Raw genomic sequence first — 15,910 nt, forward strand, 5'->3', positions numbered from 1 at the left:
TCACATTTCCAACTATGACATCACCTGGCAAGGGAGTTGAGGAACGGACTAGCGTTGTTTGTGGAAACTGTCAAGACAATATGTGATACCTTAGACGTCCTGTTGCTGACGGTGCTGCTATACATATGGACAGTTATTTCCATCGCCCGTGGCTTAGTAAGCTTATAATATTTCTATCTCATTCTTTCCGCATTGATCACTGTTTTATGTATATATGTATGTTTAAACGTCGTGTCATAGATTTTAAATATTCATTTTGTTATAAATGTTCAGTCAACAACAATTGTTCATTTTAGGCCGCAACACGTTTTAATCTTTTGACTGTTTGGGATGACTAAGACAGATGAATAACTGATTCTTGTCTCGTAAAAGTATAGGCGGGTGAGCGTGTATCGTGTTACAAGTAGTAAATTAATTCATGATGTGCATTTAAATATTTTGTTATCAATAAGGAAATGCTGTACTCGATAGAACAAGTGTCGCTTTTCTTCTCATGACCGAGCAAATTATTTGAGCCCTACCTTCCGTATGGTAATTTCTATTTCATTTACCTCCAAGAATAGCACGAGGATAAACGGAGTCTTAAGCGTCTAGTGGAGGAAAAGTTTTATCAGATGTTTTTTGTTCATTGTTGTTAAACCACGCATGAAGAAGTCTATCTCGCGAGGAAGTATGTAAGAATGGTGTTTGATATGTTTTTTTAAAATTACACAACTAGTCAAACATTAACGCCTTTCAATTTCAAAAGGTTATTCACCAGATTTGTGTAGTATAACTGAATTGACATGAGCTAATGTAAACCCGGACTGCCACGGCAGTTATGATATATCAATATTTGCATTCTTATGTCCCGAAGTTGCAGTTGTTGAACATTACCTTGTACATGAACTGTCTCCTGCGTCCTGACACCTTTTCAATAATAGGATTCATATATCACTTTTATGTTTTAATTCATTGAATCGCACAACGATTAGACAAGAAATCAAATCTTCATTTTCGATCCACCCCAACCCTGACAGCCCCACCCCTTCTCACGCAGACCCCGCCCCGCACCATCCATTGGTGTTTTTTTAAAAGAAATATTTAGAAATAGATTGATTTTGAAGAATACAGAACTTTTAATAAATAAATAAATTTAAACATATTCGGGGTACAATTGTCGAATACCACACTGGCGGAGTTTCCTCGTTCCACGTAAGTCGTGTAAAGCTGGACATACACAGACGTCAGGATCCTGATTGAACAACGAAACCTGGATCGGAACGATGATGTCTCGCTCTGCATCCCTTGTTCTGCCTGGTACCACGTCACATCGGCTTAAAGGTGTCTCTCTCACCGGAGCCAAATCTATCGATCTTGTAATATATTAATATTTACATGTGTCGACCAAACCCTTAATGATATTTCCGATATCAAACGTAAGGCGTTAACGACGGAAAATTGTTTAGAATGTGTATATTTTAGGTTTCAAAACAGGAATATTATATTACAAAACTGTAATTTTGATATACTATATTTGAACCCAGCGTACGGGCATCAGCGACTTTGTACCAGATAAGTACCCTTATTTACTAGCATGTAAGTTGTAACCAACAAAGTAAATAATCAATGTAACCTGTGTTACAAGAATTATTGTCAGCTGTCTACTGTCGTGTTTCGAAAAGCCATTTATTGCCGGTTAGCTTACAACTTTCTATACAAACTGTGAAAATATATGTTACGTCACAAAAACCGCCAAAACATGGTCCAACAATAGCAATAGAATAAGTCACGTGATACAAACACCGATTCATATAAATTACAATGACCTATACTGTGCGAAACTCGGGTCCACCAACTCCTGGTGACTTCCACAAAGACACTTTTGGAAATTATTTCATAGTGTATGAACAGATTGCTGATAGTTGTGTTTGGAAATGACCTCTCGGTCTTCCCTCATTGAGAAGCACAACCGATTCCAGGAACCGTCGTGATTGTCACCTGTGTCGTTAAAAATTTGACAAAGGCAAAAAAGTTAAAATGTCTTTATTTAATTTAACAGAAGAAAAACACGAATTAATTATTCACCCTGGAAGAAAAACATTTTCCACCACAGGTACGCATGCATATAGATATATAAAAGTATAGAATCGTTGGTACAAACTATTTCTCACGTGTTTTAGTTGACACAAACCAGTCTCTAATATAAAATGCATTACAGGATGATGAAAATATTCTCTATAGTGAACTGATAATGTCTTATAAGTGTTTCTTCCGCAGCATCTATAATGTAATGAGAAACTGCGCGAATGTTTAACATAGATATTGGCAGGCCCGTGTATGCTGCATGTAGGAGATAACGGTATCAAGTGATTGTCTAATGGATGACACAGATAAGTCGTTGTCCCAGCATCGATTTTATCAAACAACATTATATTTCATTTATATATACGATGGTGTATATGTAGTTTCTCCGGCCAAACATTAACCTGTATACACGAAAAAGGTATAAGCCTCCCGAGTCGCTCCTTGAGTCGCTATAGGTAGTATTTATATAAGATTCCACGTCACGAATGTATGTATATCATAAATAATACAATATTTTATACGTATCTGAGCAAGAATGTTTTGTAATTCTAAACACGGATGTAAATGGACAGTGAATTTAAGTTATGAAATTACCACCAATCTAGGTATCTAAGCAATTAATTTCTTTATATAATTTGCCTGCGTGAGCATGCAGGTTTAGGGGCATCCATTTAGACATGTTGAGGTCCCCATGGAGTAAAGGTGAATCACGAAAAAATAATCATTTTAGTGTGAAGATTGTATATCGTCACTTTCATGGCATTCTTCCGAGTTAAGTTGTTCATCACGAAACCTGTATACTTATCTATATAATTAATATTTTAATAACTGTTTTACATGTTGTAAGTGAAATATGTCGTAATTCGTTAGACTGTCGCTTCACCCGCATTTAAAGGCATTGATGTATAACTGTATAATTGTTTTCACAGTGGCAATCAATAAACCTTTTATTAACATGTACACTGATCACAGGCGCTTTGGTGGAAACAAATGATTGAAATATATCTATATACCAATGAAAGAATGACTTAATGAATTAAATCAAGGGACTGCACTTTGTTTGGAAGCACGGTGACCCCTGGACATCGGGCTGCAGGTTTGTTCAGAGCTGATAGTGAGAAATCTGAATGACTATAACGTTAATTGTCTCTCGTAATCAACACTTGTTGACGTGTGGTACACCACTGTATTACTGGCTGACAGTGGTGCATATGTCGATTGTTAATTAACTTGTTAATTACTCGTGTTAATTATGCTATTCAACTGTTGTTGATCGCGCTCTCATCGCAGGCCGTGAACGCTGAGTGAATAATGTCCGTCTTGTTTGAGGGGTGTTTATCCAAATCTACAGCCATCATTTCTGACAATTATGACTGAATACCAAATAGGTCTGGCTACAACAGCAAGGAAGCTTTATGAAACTATTCATCAAAACTTACCGAGGTGGATACGTTTGATTTATTCACACCTCCGAAAGGTTTAAATGATTACTTATGATAACACCATTTTTCCTTATAGCATACAATTATAAATGGGGGTGTTTTAGGAAGTTGAATTGATCTGGAAAAAAGAAAGATACACGAAACTAAAAGGGATATTTCACAAAGTAAATAGATCAAAGGTATACAGCTTGTGTAGAGTATTGGACTTTCGTCGTGGGCGAGATTTCTCTATAGCTGTTACAGATGTTGCCGAATATACAACATACAGCCAGTCACCTTCATCTCACAGGTTTCTTTTCATAGCATTTCAAATCCCATATGTGCTATGTCGTCCATCTGTTGTCTTGCTACAGAGATATCCTTACCATATAAGTCGGTAAAAAGTAATCCAAATTGTAACGCCGTGTTGAGACAATCGATAGTTCGACGTTTAAAGGAAAGTAGAAACCGCAGGCATTTGGGATGCATTTGCAAGCATATTAGAAATTTGCATATGTGTGACGCCACTGCCTCTGCACCGTTATTGGCTGCGCGGTGACATTTGATGTCAATCACGAATGCTATGCACCGAAGAATAACAGTTTGTGTAACGGGTTTTGTCTGCTACAGAAAATTCGGGATGTTTCTAGAACAATTCCACGGCTGATAAAACTTTCCTCAGAAAACTTGTGAAATATTTGTGTGTATACGATTGTCAGTGTATATAAGATTGTTTGAAGTACACCATGTGTGGCTTCCTGACTCGGGAAACGGGTGACAGTTGCCGCTTCACAAAGAGGTAGTTTCATGTCAGCTGACCCACACATCAAACCGTCATCCTCATCGCCAGTCTTATCAAGCCCTTGCTGTTCTCATTAAAAAGGTTTTTCTAAGCTTTGTGCTTTCCTGAACAGTATTGGAACATAATATTTCCTTATAACCATCTCTTAAAGTTCTCTGTGAACTTATATTGATATGCACTGTGTACATTTGAAGGATAACTGCATAAACGTGAATAAAATGAAAAACATTTATCAAACGTAAGCCGACGAGGGGTCATGTCTCCTCTGACAATAGCAGTTACAGGTGAATAGTACGTGAATGGTACAATGACGAGGGTTTAGACATGTCCACATTTAATTAAAGAAATTCTAAAATCTGGTAAACCAGTTGGAAACATTATGTCAATTATAACAGACACTAGTGGGTCTTCATAAAGAAAGCCACACGGTGTTAATGTGTCCAAAGTTGCATCGGTATTCTTTGAAGTAACCTGCACCCCCTAAGGCGTCCCCAGGTAGCTCACGAACTTGCGGCAGGTGCGCGAGACTGACCACGCGCCTAAGTGTGTCTTGAACTGATGAGCCGGTCAGGGAAGCTGGTGTCTCTCACCTGTCGGGGGAGGGGAGGTGATAGGACGACGAACAGTTCCGCTTCGGTGATCTGGTTCATGTATAAGTAAAACACCCAAGACAGCTGCGAGTTGTCAGTCGGGAGTTGAGGAGGGTACGGCGTGGTGTGGAAGACGAGCCTTTGTCACAGGTGAGGGGGGAACATCTTGTAATTTCTTTGGTTTTTTGTCTTTGTTGTAGTGAACGAAGGTCGCTAGATGTAAGCGCGCGATGCTCTCGCTACATCGTTAGAACAAAGGTTTCTCTGATTAACTCTTGTTTAAGTTATAAAGCCCGAGTCTTTACACCTCGCGTTATTTTTCACCTTATTTAACCATGCGTGCATTAGTGATCATTTATGTTTTGATAAGTTATCGAGTTGTTTAGTTGTATATGATTATTACTGATGGTCTCTGGCTATAAACTGCAGCTTTAATCAAAATCAATTAGGAAATTAATATTGGAGGTGTTCAAAGGTTTCGTTTATTTAAACTTGCAACTTTGGTGTTTAGTTTCTCAGTCGTTATCTTGTGCAACTACCACCGAGTCAGCGTTAAGTATGTTTTACAAAGAACAATGTTTTAATCGTGGTCAAACGTTTTGAAAACACACACGATTAATTACTGTGATAAAGCTGAATAAATAAAACCGTTAAAGATGCAAACGAGACCCAGTTTGAGAAAGCGTTCTAGCAGCCTGCCATGAAGGCGTAAGTGGACACCGCCAGTTGTATGTAATCAGGAGCTATAGCGCCTCGCGTACTTTAAACATATGTTCACGACATAACGTGACAAATCGATGGCGTTGACAACATCTTTAAACATCTTTTCAGTTTGTAATGTATATGGACCCGTTATATGAACACGTTTTGACTTCATAATATCGATTTACATTGTGATATGACCGTTTAAAGATTTTTCTACATTTATTGTCAAAGCTGAATCTATTTGATCGAGGAATCGCGCGCCATGACTGCTGTACACGCACACTTGATGCTAAATTCTGATATTACAACACAGAGTATTTGTAATATATACCAGGTGCTGCCCTGCGTCAAATATCTCGCAGACAGGTGCTCTTCCTGCGACACCAGATTGGGGGTCTGCTGAACAATGCCCGACATTAAAAGAACATCTTTTTCATGAAACGTTTAATATTTATATCCTTTGTTATGTAGTGTACCTTCTTTTTATGTTTGAAACTCGCGTCTATATTTCTTTTAATGCAAGTTTTAATAATCGATTACGTAATGGTTAAGAATAGATATGCACGTTGCCCATAAGCACGTGCGGTCACGTGACTTGCCTGGAGCTGAACGGAATGATTTTTACTTCATTATATATTGTTCTAACAGTGAGTTTGTTGTAACTCGTAATTATCAATTAATTTTTAGTAAAACACATTTTATACAAAGTCACTTTACAGTCTGATCAACAATTACTAACAGTAATTGCTACTATTGCTGTTCGTTCATAAGAGTTGATTTAACTAAATATACTGATAAATTCCATTTATTTTAAAAATATAGTAAAATTGTTACAGAATAATCCCAATAAACAAAATGCATATTCAATTCTAAATCAGGTAGGCTCCAGAATACCTTTACCTGTACACATCTACACTGCCATAATATATAAGCACTCTTTCTGGCAGTCATCTTGGATTTAAAAATCTGGGACACTCTGCAACAATTATGTGCTCACATTCCCAGGGCTGACAGGTTAATTTATATATCACCATAGTGGGCTGAAACAAAAGTGATAAAGCTTAACTTCATTTAAATTTATTGAGTCATTAATTTTCTGAAAATGCAGTGTGTGAATTTAGTTCAATAGTTCAGAGGTTGGTATTAGTGTTTGAGGGTATGCTGGATGCAGTATCTTGAGGTGACCCTCCTTTATATGTACGGGATCTCTTACAGACCCTCCTCTGTTGGTACATAAGATCTGGCCGAACACATGGCTTGGTCGAGAGTAAAATACAAACCTCGCATCAACTGCTTCCTAAGCATCAACATGATACGGCAGAACTTGTCGTCTACACATGACTGATTAATTTCATATATTTGATAGGCTGCTTTTTATCCTTCAAGCTGTTGCCATTTTCTTGGTGCATGCATGCAAGTTACTGTTGTAATTTGATTACTCACCTATTGTTTGGCTGTTTCAGCTATCAAGACTCTTCACGGAAACATGATGCCAGCCGTGGAAAACATTCCAAGTGATACATCGCACCTGTTGCGGGAAATACTTCAGAACAAAGGAAAGAACTTGAACAATAATGATCCTAACAAGAGTATGCATGTGATGAACCACGGACACAACCCTTCAGAGGCCAGTTCAGCTGTTATCATGTCTCACAGTGAAAATGTTTCTGTTGATGGGGATCATGTCTCGGATGACCTTGACCCTCGGGTGGACAGTGAGGAGGATAGTGTTGGCGAGGAGGAGCAGGATATTGGTGAGCAGAAAGATGGAAGTTTTGGGGAGTGGCAAGCTAATGACAGTAAAGAAGCCAAGAGGGCTCGTGTTGAAAACATTTTGTCGAGTATGAGACAAGGTCCATCAGACAATGAAGATGTGCCTTCACTGAAGGCCATGGAAGTCAAGAGACCCAAACGCAAACAGCTCCAGCCACAACAGCATGATGGCAGCAATGGAAGTTCGGAGGGGAAGTATCGGAAGGTGGAGCAGATGGCCCTCCAAGAACATATTCGGCAGCTTCAGCAGCAGCTACAGGCAGTTAAGCGAAAATGTGACCAGATGTGTGATGAAGATCTTCCTGCAGACGAGAGATCTGGCGACTTGAATCACAAGAGATCCGATGAAGTCATTTCCAGCAAGGAGCAAAATGGAGTCGGAAAGTCACCAGTTCGGGATGACTATTTCCCTGTGAGGAGGTCTGAGCTGGACTTGAGGCATATGCAACAGCTCCTTCAGGAACATGATCGCTTTGACAAGCTGTCCAGTAGTGCTATGTCGGTTCAACATGTAGGGGACATGCAGAGTGTGATGGACTCATTAAAAACTGAAATAATTGGAGCCATTACCAAAGTGGTGGAAAATGTGATGAGCAAGATGATTGAAAAACATGTTGTAAAAGACAATGTCGAAACTAAGAAACCAGTTGTGGAGGAGGCGGAGAAGGTTATCCAGGCTCCGACACCTGAACGCAAGAGCAACAACACTACCCCCAAATCTGATCTATTTTCTGATGCCTCTTTGGGCAGGCTTGGTGAGAAGCTGAGTGCGTTTGAAGCAATTAACAGAGACAATGATTTAGCTCGTTCTCAACATGTTCCTCCTCATGTGCCTTTCCCTCATTTTCCCTATTACATGCCGACACAGGTGCTGCCACCTCTGTATGCGCAGGAACCCGAACAGACAGAGGCACTTCCTCTCATAGTCAACACCCCGAAGAAAAAACGTACAAAAGTCACCGATACACGTCTCTCTCCTCGAGCTAAAGCCGCCCTTCTTCAGGACAGCACTCCGAGCTCGTCTCATCACCTCGACCTTGAACGACATTTCCAGTCATATCCTCACTTCCTGCCACCGATGTTACCAACAAGTGTTGCCATACCGAACCCTGGGCTTCAGCAGTCAGACATTCTCGCCTTTAGTACGCTACGGGATAACTGTTTCCCGGATCACCGCCTACATAGCCACTCTCCGCCCAATGACTCTGGCTCCCCGCGGTCCCCCTCCGATGCCTTCTCCCACGTGGGGAAGTCGGACATGTATGATGTGTCTCCCAGCAGTGATATGGATGGCCAGATGCAAATGATATCCTTTACAAAAACGGTGTTGTTCGTTGTTTAAAGTCGCATTCATCAATATTCAAACTCCATGATGCCAGTTTGTCTGACAGTCCAGTGACTGACGTCATGAACATCATTTTCTATGTTTGGGATATGAAACAAGTAGGTGTTTTGACTATTGAGTAATTTTTTAATTCCCCCAAAATCATCTCGCTAATTTTTTGGTTAATTTAGGCACGTGTTTAGTATTTTCACATACAATTAATACAAATTAAGTATATTTAATAATCTAAAATTGAGCTTTCTAAGAATCCATTTCCAGTTCAGCTGTATTTTCTTTAATCATTGTGTTCGATAGGGCTCAGTTTATTCAGTAGAATAACCATGACAGTTCTCAAAGGTCATTCAGGGGAAGTAAGCAAGTGGTTCTAAGAAAAGTAGTTTTCATAAATTCTCTGAATTTCAAATGAATAACTGAATAAACCTTGTCATTTTCTGCTGTAGCAAATTAAGGCATGTAATGAAAACATCTTTCTTACTATTTATGATAGTTAAAAGTGTGAGATTGTTACTTGGCTAGCTGTTACTGAGGAAAAAGTGACCCAGCAAATAAACTGACCTTTGTCTAATTACTGGCCTCTTTAACAAACATTGCCATCAAGCTGTACTCCATAAAATCAATACACTTAATTCTCACAAGAAAAATCGGAAAGTTCATTTTCATAATGTGATATTTTATCAAATCAAAATCTGTTGATATCTGAGGGAGTAATTATAGGATAGTAAATGAAAATACTTAAATTGATTAAGCTGTTTCCTGCGAGCAAACAACGTTTTGTTTGTGCGAGAAAGATAAAAGCTTGAAGATCATTTTAACGCGGTTCACTTCTCAGATGCGGAACACAATAGGCTACATTAACGGTAGAAGCCATTAGACTCATCAAGTAGAGAAATGCTTTGTTTTCCTGCAGATGCAATTTTTCTTTGCCCTTGTTCGGCTAAGATTTCATAATTTCCTACGTGATTTCCCCTTGTCCGCCATCTTTTGTGGAAGCGATAGACAGGTAACACCACCCGTGATGGAAAACACGAGAAATACATTAAGACTGCGTGGTAGTACAGTGCCAGCAACTTCTTAAGTTGAACCATGTCGAAGGCTTTTCTACCTCCATTGATTTGGTAGCATTTCACATTAATGAGTTGTGCATTTTGCCTTTGTGTTCATTGTTTTCATTCTCATCAGAAGCGTGAAGATAGCAACCTGATACCCTTCTGTCCCAGCGCGTGGAGCATGATCAAATCTGCCTTGTGCCTTTCTCAGCTAGTAATTGAAATATGGCCCCACCCATTTCTCACCTTGATTTCGACAAAGATTTCATGCAGAGCTCTATGATTCAGCCATCAGTTTTGTAACCGAGCAATTAACTGTTTCAGATTCTTTATCAATTATAACCTCTTTTGATCAAGTTAATAATCAATGATAATCTCATAAAAACTAAAAAAGGGATGATATTTCATTTTATCAATCAATAAATATGGATTCGGCATTTGCCTGAAATGCAAATCCTTGCAAGGCAAGACTTTCTCTTAGTTATTTAAGTGTCATATTCTAAATTAATTGTTTTTGGTATTGTGAAACACATCAGCGTATAAAAAGCTAATTTTGAAATTTTATGATGGCGAAATATCTTAAGAACAAAAGATTTACATTTTATTGTATCTTGGTAGCATTTAGGAATTTATCCTTAAGCAAAGGAATAGTGTCTCAGCCATTTGGTGATATTGTAATGCATATTTAATGTTCATATATAACGGAAATATCTTGGCAATCTAAGTGTTTCATCTTTCATGTAGTGTTTTTGGTGTACAACGCGGAATTATGGTCCAAAGGCTATCATTGGTAGACCAAACCCTTTTATGGCAAGGGGAATCATGACGGATTTTAATGTTGTTTGGAGTAATACGAAACTTAAAGACAATGTATATATAATGTAAGATTTGGTTACAAATGTTTGTGGAGCAATTAATTTTGAAATGGATGAAATTTGAATCAAATTGAAAATTGTCAATTTACAGAAGAAATTAAAAACATACTTAATTTCAAATAATGCGAGACCACACATTTTCTGAACTGTTTGAATTATTTAATCATGCTCTGCATTATCTGACCTTATTTTACTTATCCAATAATTTACAATTTTGATAACAATTAGCATGAAGTTAGAAAGGAAAAATTGTAAAATGTTAAAACACTTTTGACTGTGTACAAATTACATCTTACTGTAGTGGGAGAATAATTATGGGGAATAAAGGTAGTACTGACTCCGGCCCCAAGTCACATGGCAGGTGTTACAAGTAGACAAATAAACAACGTATCTGTGTAAGTGTACAGTGTAACTCCACTACAACAAGTGTCATTACATGTCAGCAACATTAGACAACAAAGCCCTTTCTGTTCAAGTTATATTCCACAAATGCTCCCCATTGATCATAAGCTACCGGCTGGTATGTGATTATTGGAATCTCTTCACGTTCTAATGGTGGGTAAACTCCCTGGAAATATTCACACCACAATAGCCAACTCGTGCACAGCATCTGGAAATCACTTTTGTCCCATAATGCCTTGCAATGTCACAGGTAGATCTCCACAAAAGCAGATAATTACATTTCTCCTTGGCCAAGGGGCTAAACAAAGGTGGCTACCTGCTTGCCGGTCTTAATTAGAGACAACTGTACAATTACAAGAAGGTGTGTGTGTGTGTTGCACACAATGCTGATCAATATCAGTAGTTACTTGAGTTAGGACAGTTGTCAAAGCTGAGAAATAGACAGTGATAGCGATTGACAATGCAAGCAGCTTGTTTTCTTCTGGAGGTCTTATTGTCATTCATCACTGTTATACATTCAGTGGCCAATATAGGACAGATGCTATGGCATAAAGCAGAATCTCTTTCCAGACTGACAAGATTTAGAATGACATTGTTATTGTTTCGTAAATCATTCTTGTTTCAATATGTGAGGCATTTTTCGTTTTTTTTAATTAATGTTTTGTTATTTTTTGGTTACTTTTAAATATGTATGAGAATTCAAAATATTTTTAAAATTCATTAAACAAAGAGTTTTTTGTCATCAGTTATTTTATTGCTGAAGGCAAATAAGCATTGAAGAAGACTAGGGTTGTTTGGCAGAACAAAAGCTTTTTCAATCAAACCCTCTCCGAAAAGATGTTATATAAACAGGTAGATATTACAATTTCAAACCATTACAGCTACAAAGGTTAGGTTCTATCAACACATTGAACTTGTACTGCATTGATAGTTATTAATTCATGTTGATCTATGCAACTCGACTATTGCAATTTACAAGTAAGATAAATGTTTTTCTGTAATTTTCTGTCAAGGTATAGGAGACAGCTTGTGGTATGGTTAATAGGAACGTAGATAACGGTACTAGACTCATATATTATCTTGTACATCACAAAGCTTTCGTATTTTTGTTTCATCACACACAACATATTTTCTCATATATATGCAGTTTTAATTTATCTGAAGTCGACAGTACTAACAGCTTGAGGTAGTCAGTGAAGTGTGCAAGCCAGATACTGAAACACGTGGTCGCAAGTCTGCCAACTCTACATCGGAATTAGATGCAGATATTCAAAGACTCAATGATGATGGTTATGGAAATATGAACTTTGAAGATATGAAATGTACTGCCACAGTTGAGCGATCACGGCAAGCCAGTCCCACCAACAGACGCAACGATAATAAGAGGAACAGGATGATAAGCAGAACTGTCACTTTAATTTAGTCGCTCGACAACAGCTGGACTTTAAGCATCTTTTGTTTCATTTCTAATATCCTAGCACAGCCGTGCCGTCATATCGCAGGGCTTGTACGAGTGAGGTATGGGTGTAGTTAATTGCTTCGAGAGACTGTTACACTTGAGAGAGCGGACTATCCGTCTTGTCTACAATGCCGTGATGAGGTTTGGTAACAGGTTGAGGGTTGGTGTGTTTATTTCAACACGTCACAACCTATAGGCAATAATGGTCGAGATCCCAGTTTCAGATTTGCTTGGTAGCTTTCCCTGTTCCTGTGTTCTTATTGGCTGATGAGGGTGGGTAGAACTGTAGCACACCTCCAGCCCTGACGGGATACAGCATCTCTGGTAACAGTTGTTCTTAACGCTTGTCACTGAGATGATTTGCTCTTCACATATGGAGCGATATGGGAGTGGGGGAGCCTTTTAAATGGGCTCTTTTAATTATGACCATATCAATAAATGTTATTGCTTGTCCTCTTGTTTAATGAACTTAAGAAGTGAAGCATAGAAACTGACCTGATAGAGTCCAATAGAACATGCACAAGGAAATCTGCTACCATTGTTCAGACAGAGATATTTATATTGATTTGGTGAAACTATTTACTCAGTGCTGTTGTAGATGAACAGCCACTAGGATGCTACAAGCAGCCATTTTGTTGATGCAGGAGGGTGTTAATAAAACTGCAATGCTAAAGAGAACACTTTGATCCATAACACAAGCATTTAGTATTTGTTGCAAACGGGACTGTTAATTGTTTTCTTTTGTGTGGAAAGCTATTCAAATACTGAAGTGTTCTGAAATATATAGTGTTATTTTTTAATTGATTTGGTTGCGATTTGATGGAATAATTTTAACAATTAATAATATTATACAGTGAGACTGACATTTATGAATCAGTTTAGCATGTACCTATGGCTTGATAGTGCTGTTGATAGCACTAGAAGGTTAACACTAGTCGTTTGAAACCTTTCAGCTGAAATTATTTAATAGATGAAAGGATAGAATAAAAACTGTCTTTAATTTAATATTTCTACCTCAATAAAACTCTTTTCAGGAATAAATCCCTGATAAAATTTATAAGTTTGAAATTGTGAACATTTAAATTAGATCAAAATGCCAATGTGAGTTAATCATTTGAAAGTCTGTCTTTGCTGGAAAAACATCTGTAGATAGTGTGAATTTGTTAGATATACAGTACCTAATTTCCATAAAGACAAAACAGAAATAATATTTTGCAAGTTGTTGAAAAGTTCTGAAATTGTTCAAAATGTGACCAATGCATGTTTTACATGACTCTCAGAAAACTGAGCTCCCTGGAACAATGTAAGCAGAATTTCTGCATTGCCATAGTTACGGAGGTATGGAATAATGTCCACTGTTTAAAGATGTACTGTCTGTTCTGCAAATATTTTGTTTCAAATTCAGATTCCTGGTTGTGTATTAAATATCCTTCTATGATATTTTCTTGCATGATATTATGTAACATGCTATTTTGGTTCTCAGTACATTCTCAGTACGTAATGGGCAACAGAACCTTTCAAATGAAACAATTGTTTATTTTTCTCAACATACCATGTAGAAAGTGTTATTAATAGGATCTAATAGGATCTAAAATATTAAGAGCTATTACCATAAAAAAATATACAGGCATTAAGTTTGTAGATAATAGTTACAGATTGTAACGAGTGTTCTGTCATTTCGACAAATGCCTAATTGTTGTGACAAATACAAGCATGTGAATTATATCCACAAAGTAGAGTACTTGTATTTGTTTCAAGTTAAAAATAGAAATAACCTTTTCTCTATGAAGAAAGAAGGGTGTTATTCTTTCTATTATAATAAGATGAAGTAGGCTTGTGTGCAGAAAGTGCAGTGTAAGTAGGGATTGTAATATGTTGGCTTGACGGTACTACTTCACCTTCTGAAGACATGGTTGTACTTCATGATCTTTGTAATTTGGAGGTACAATGCATTCAACCAACAAAATATAATTTTATTTGCTTGATTATTTTTGATTATATCTATGTTCCTTAATGATCCTACACCAGTAATCTAACACCCATGCACTTACGGAAAGCCAAGTTGATGTTTTTCTTCGTGCGCTACCCAAGTTCTGCAATTCTCAAGATTTACTTCCCAGACATCAAGTTCAACAAAAACAACACTGCCCAATTAGTCAAATGGTTCAGCAACTTCAGGTAAGTGAAAACTTGTTCAATATCTAACATTATATTTCCACCTAACTTTTCCAGCATCACACATCTTCTTGCATATGTTTATATTTGATGGGACATTTTTAAAAATCATAAAAAAATTGAAGGGTTAAGGACTATAGCTAGCTGTAATGAGGATGTAATTTTCTAATGATCTGGGCATTTTTCGACAACCTGATGCATTTGAAAAAATCGCATTTCCTTTTTGTTAAGGGAAAGGTTAATGCACTCAATTATATAAGAGAGTGCATGCATGCATGCACACACTTGTGACTCCTTCCTGTCCATCGTGTCGTGCCAGTGACTCAATATTAGATATGGGCATTCTTCAGTTTCTTTTGATTTGGGTGTCTGCATTTCAGCAACTTGGCTGTAGTTAATGGGCAGGAAATATCATAAAGATAGCTCCTACCATTACTCATTTAAATGAGAATTTGGTCTGCTTTGTTCATTACAAAGGGAAGAAATTTGCAATGCAAAGATTTGATAGCAGTAAATGAAGTGTCATGAGAACTCAGAACAGGCAAATATTTGGAATTGGATTGCGGTAGGAAATTGTGCAAGACAGAGTTTAATTGCAGCCAGGCCACTCAAACGATATGGTCTTTAAGTCCTTAATGAACTTGCACAGGGTATTAGCGAAATGCAACAAATGGTTGAATCAGTGGATAGCTAAACCATAGACACAGGTAGTGGTGCCTTCCTGCACACAAAGACAGCCATTGTGGTGCAGGAATTATGTATAATAACCAGCATTGTCCTCGAGAGCCACAATTGTTGGTGTCCCCAGGGGCATACAGATTGGATGAGGAGACAGTTGGTCCCAGTACCACCCCCAGATAGTGATGGAGATATTGTACAAATATGCCATGCTTCTCAACCAGCCCCTCGATGCACTACCCTGCTCCTGAGAATGCATATTTCTTAAATATTAATGGTGCAAATATGATTTGAGTCCTAGAGGCCGCGCTGGTTTTCTGTCTCCTTTGATGACAGTGATGAGAGGTAATGGCTAGGATTGTTATCCGGCCATTATCGCTCTGCAACAATGTATCTATAAATCATGCGAGTGTTTGCTCACTCCATCTTAATCACCCTAGTCTAATATTTGTAAAGTTGTATGAGATTGGAATTGGGTATTGTGAGCTGAAGCTGAAGGGCGATCTCTCTCCGTAGACTGTCCACGTTGATTCACAAACCTCTCGGTCTCCCCATCAAAGTCAAGTCAGAGC

General features: G+C 37.9%; 1 protein-coding gene across 2 annotated transcripts in view; it reads left to right on the forward strand.

Annotated features, from left to right (window-relative positions):
* Positions 1-15,910, forward strand: part of LOC124279415 (homeobox protein prospero-like) — a 31,693-nt gene that overhangs the window by 190 nt on the left and 15,593 nt on the right. Inside the window, exons 1-3 of one of the 2 annotated variants that reach the window (XM_046715237.1) lie at positions 10-156; positions 7,049-8,664; positions 14,509-14,663. In XM_046715237.1, the coding sequence (XP_046571193.1) occupies positions 126-156; positions 7,049-8,664; positions 14,509-14,663 (1,802 nt within the window). In that variant the 5' untranslated portion in view covers positions 10-125. Of the gene's footprint in view, positions 1-9; positions 157-7,048; positions 8,665-14,508; positions 14,664-15,910 lie in introns of those variants that run through there. The other variant, XM_046715236.1, reaches the window with a different exon arrangement.

The sequence above is a fragment of the Haliotis rubra genome, unplaced genomic scaffold (genome assembly GCF_003918875.1).
Source record: "Haliotis rubra isolate DU_JTF1 unplaced genomic scaffold, ASM391887v1 Scf25, whole genome shotgun sequence".
Lineage (NCBI taxonomy): Eukaryota > Metazoa > Mollusca > Gastropoda > Lepetellida > Haliotidae > Haliotis > Haliotis rubra.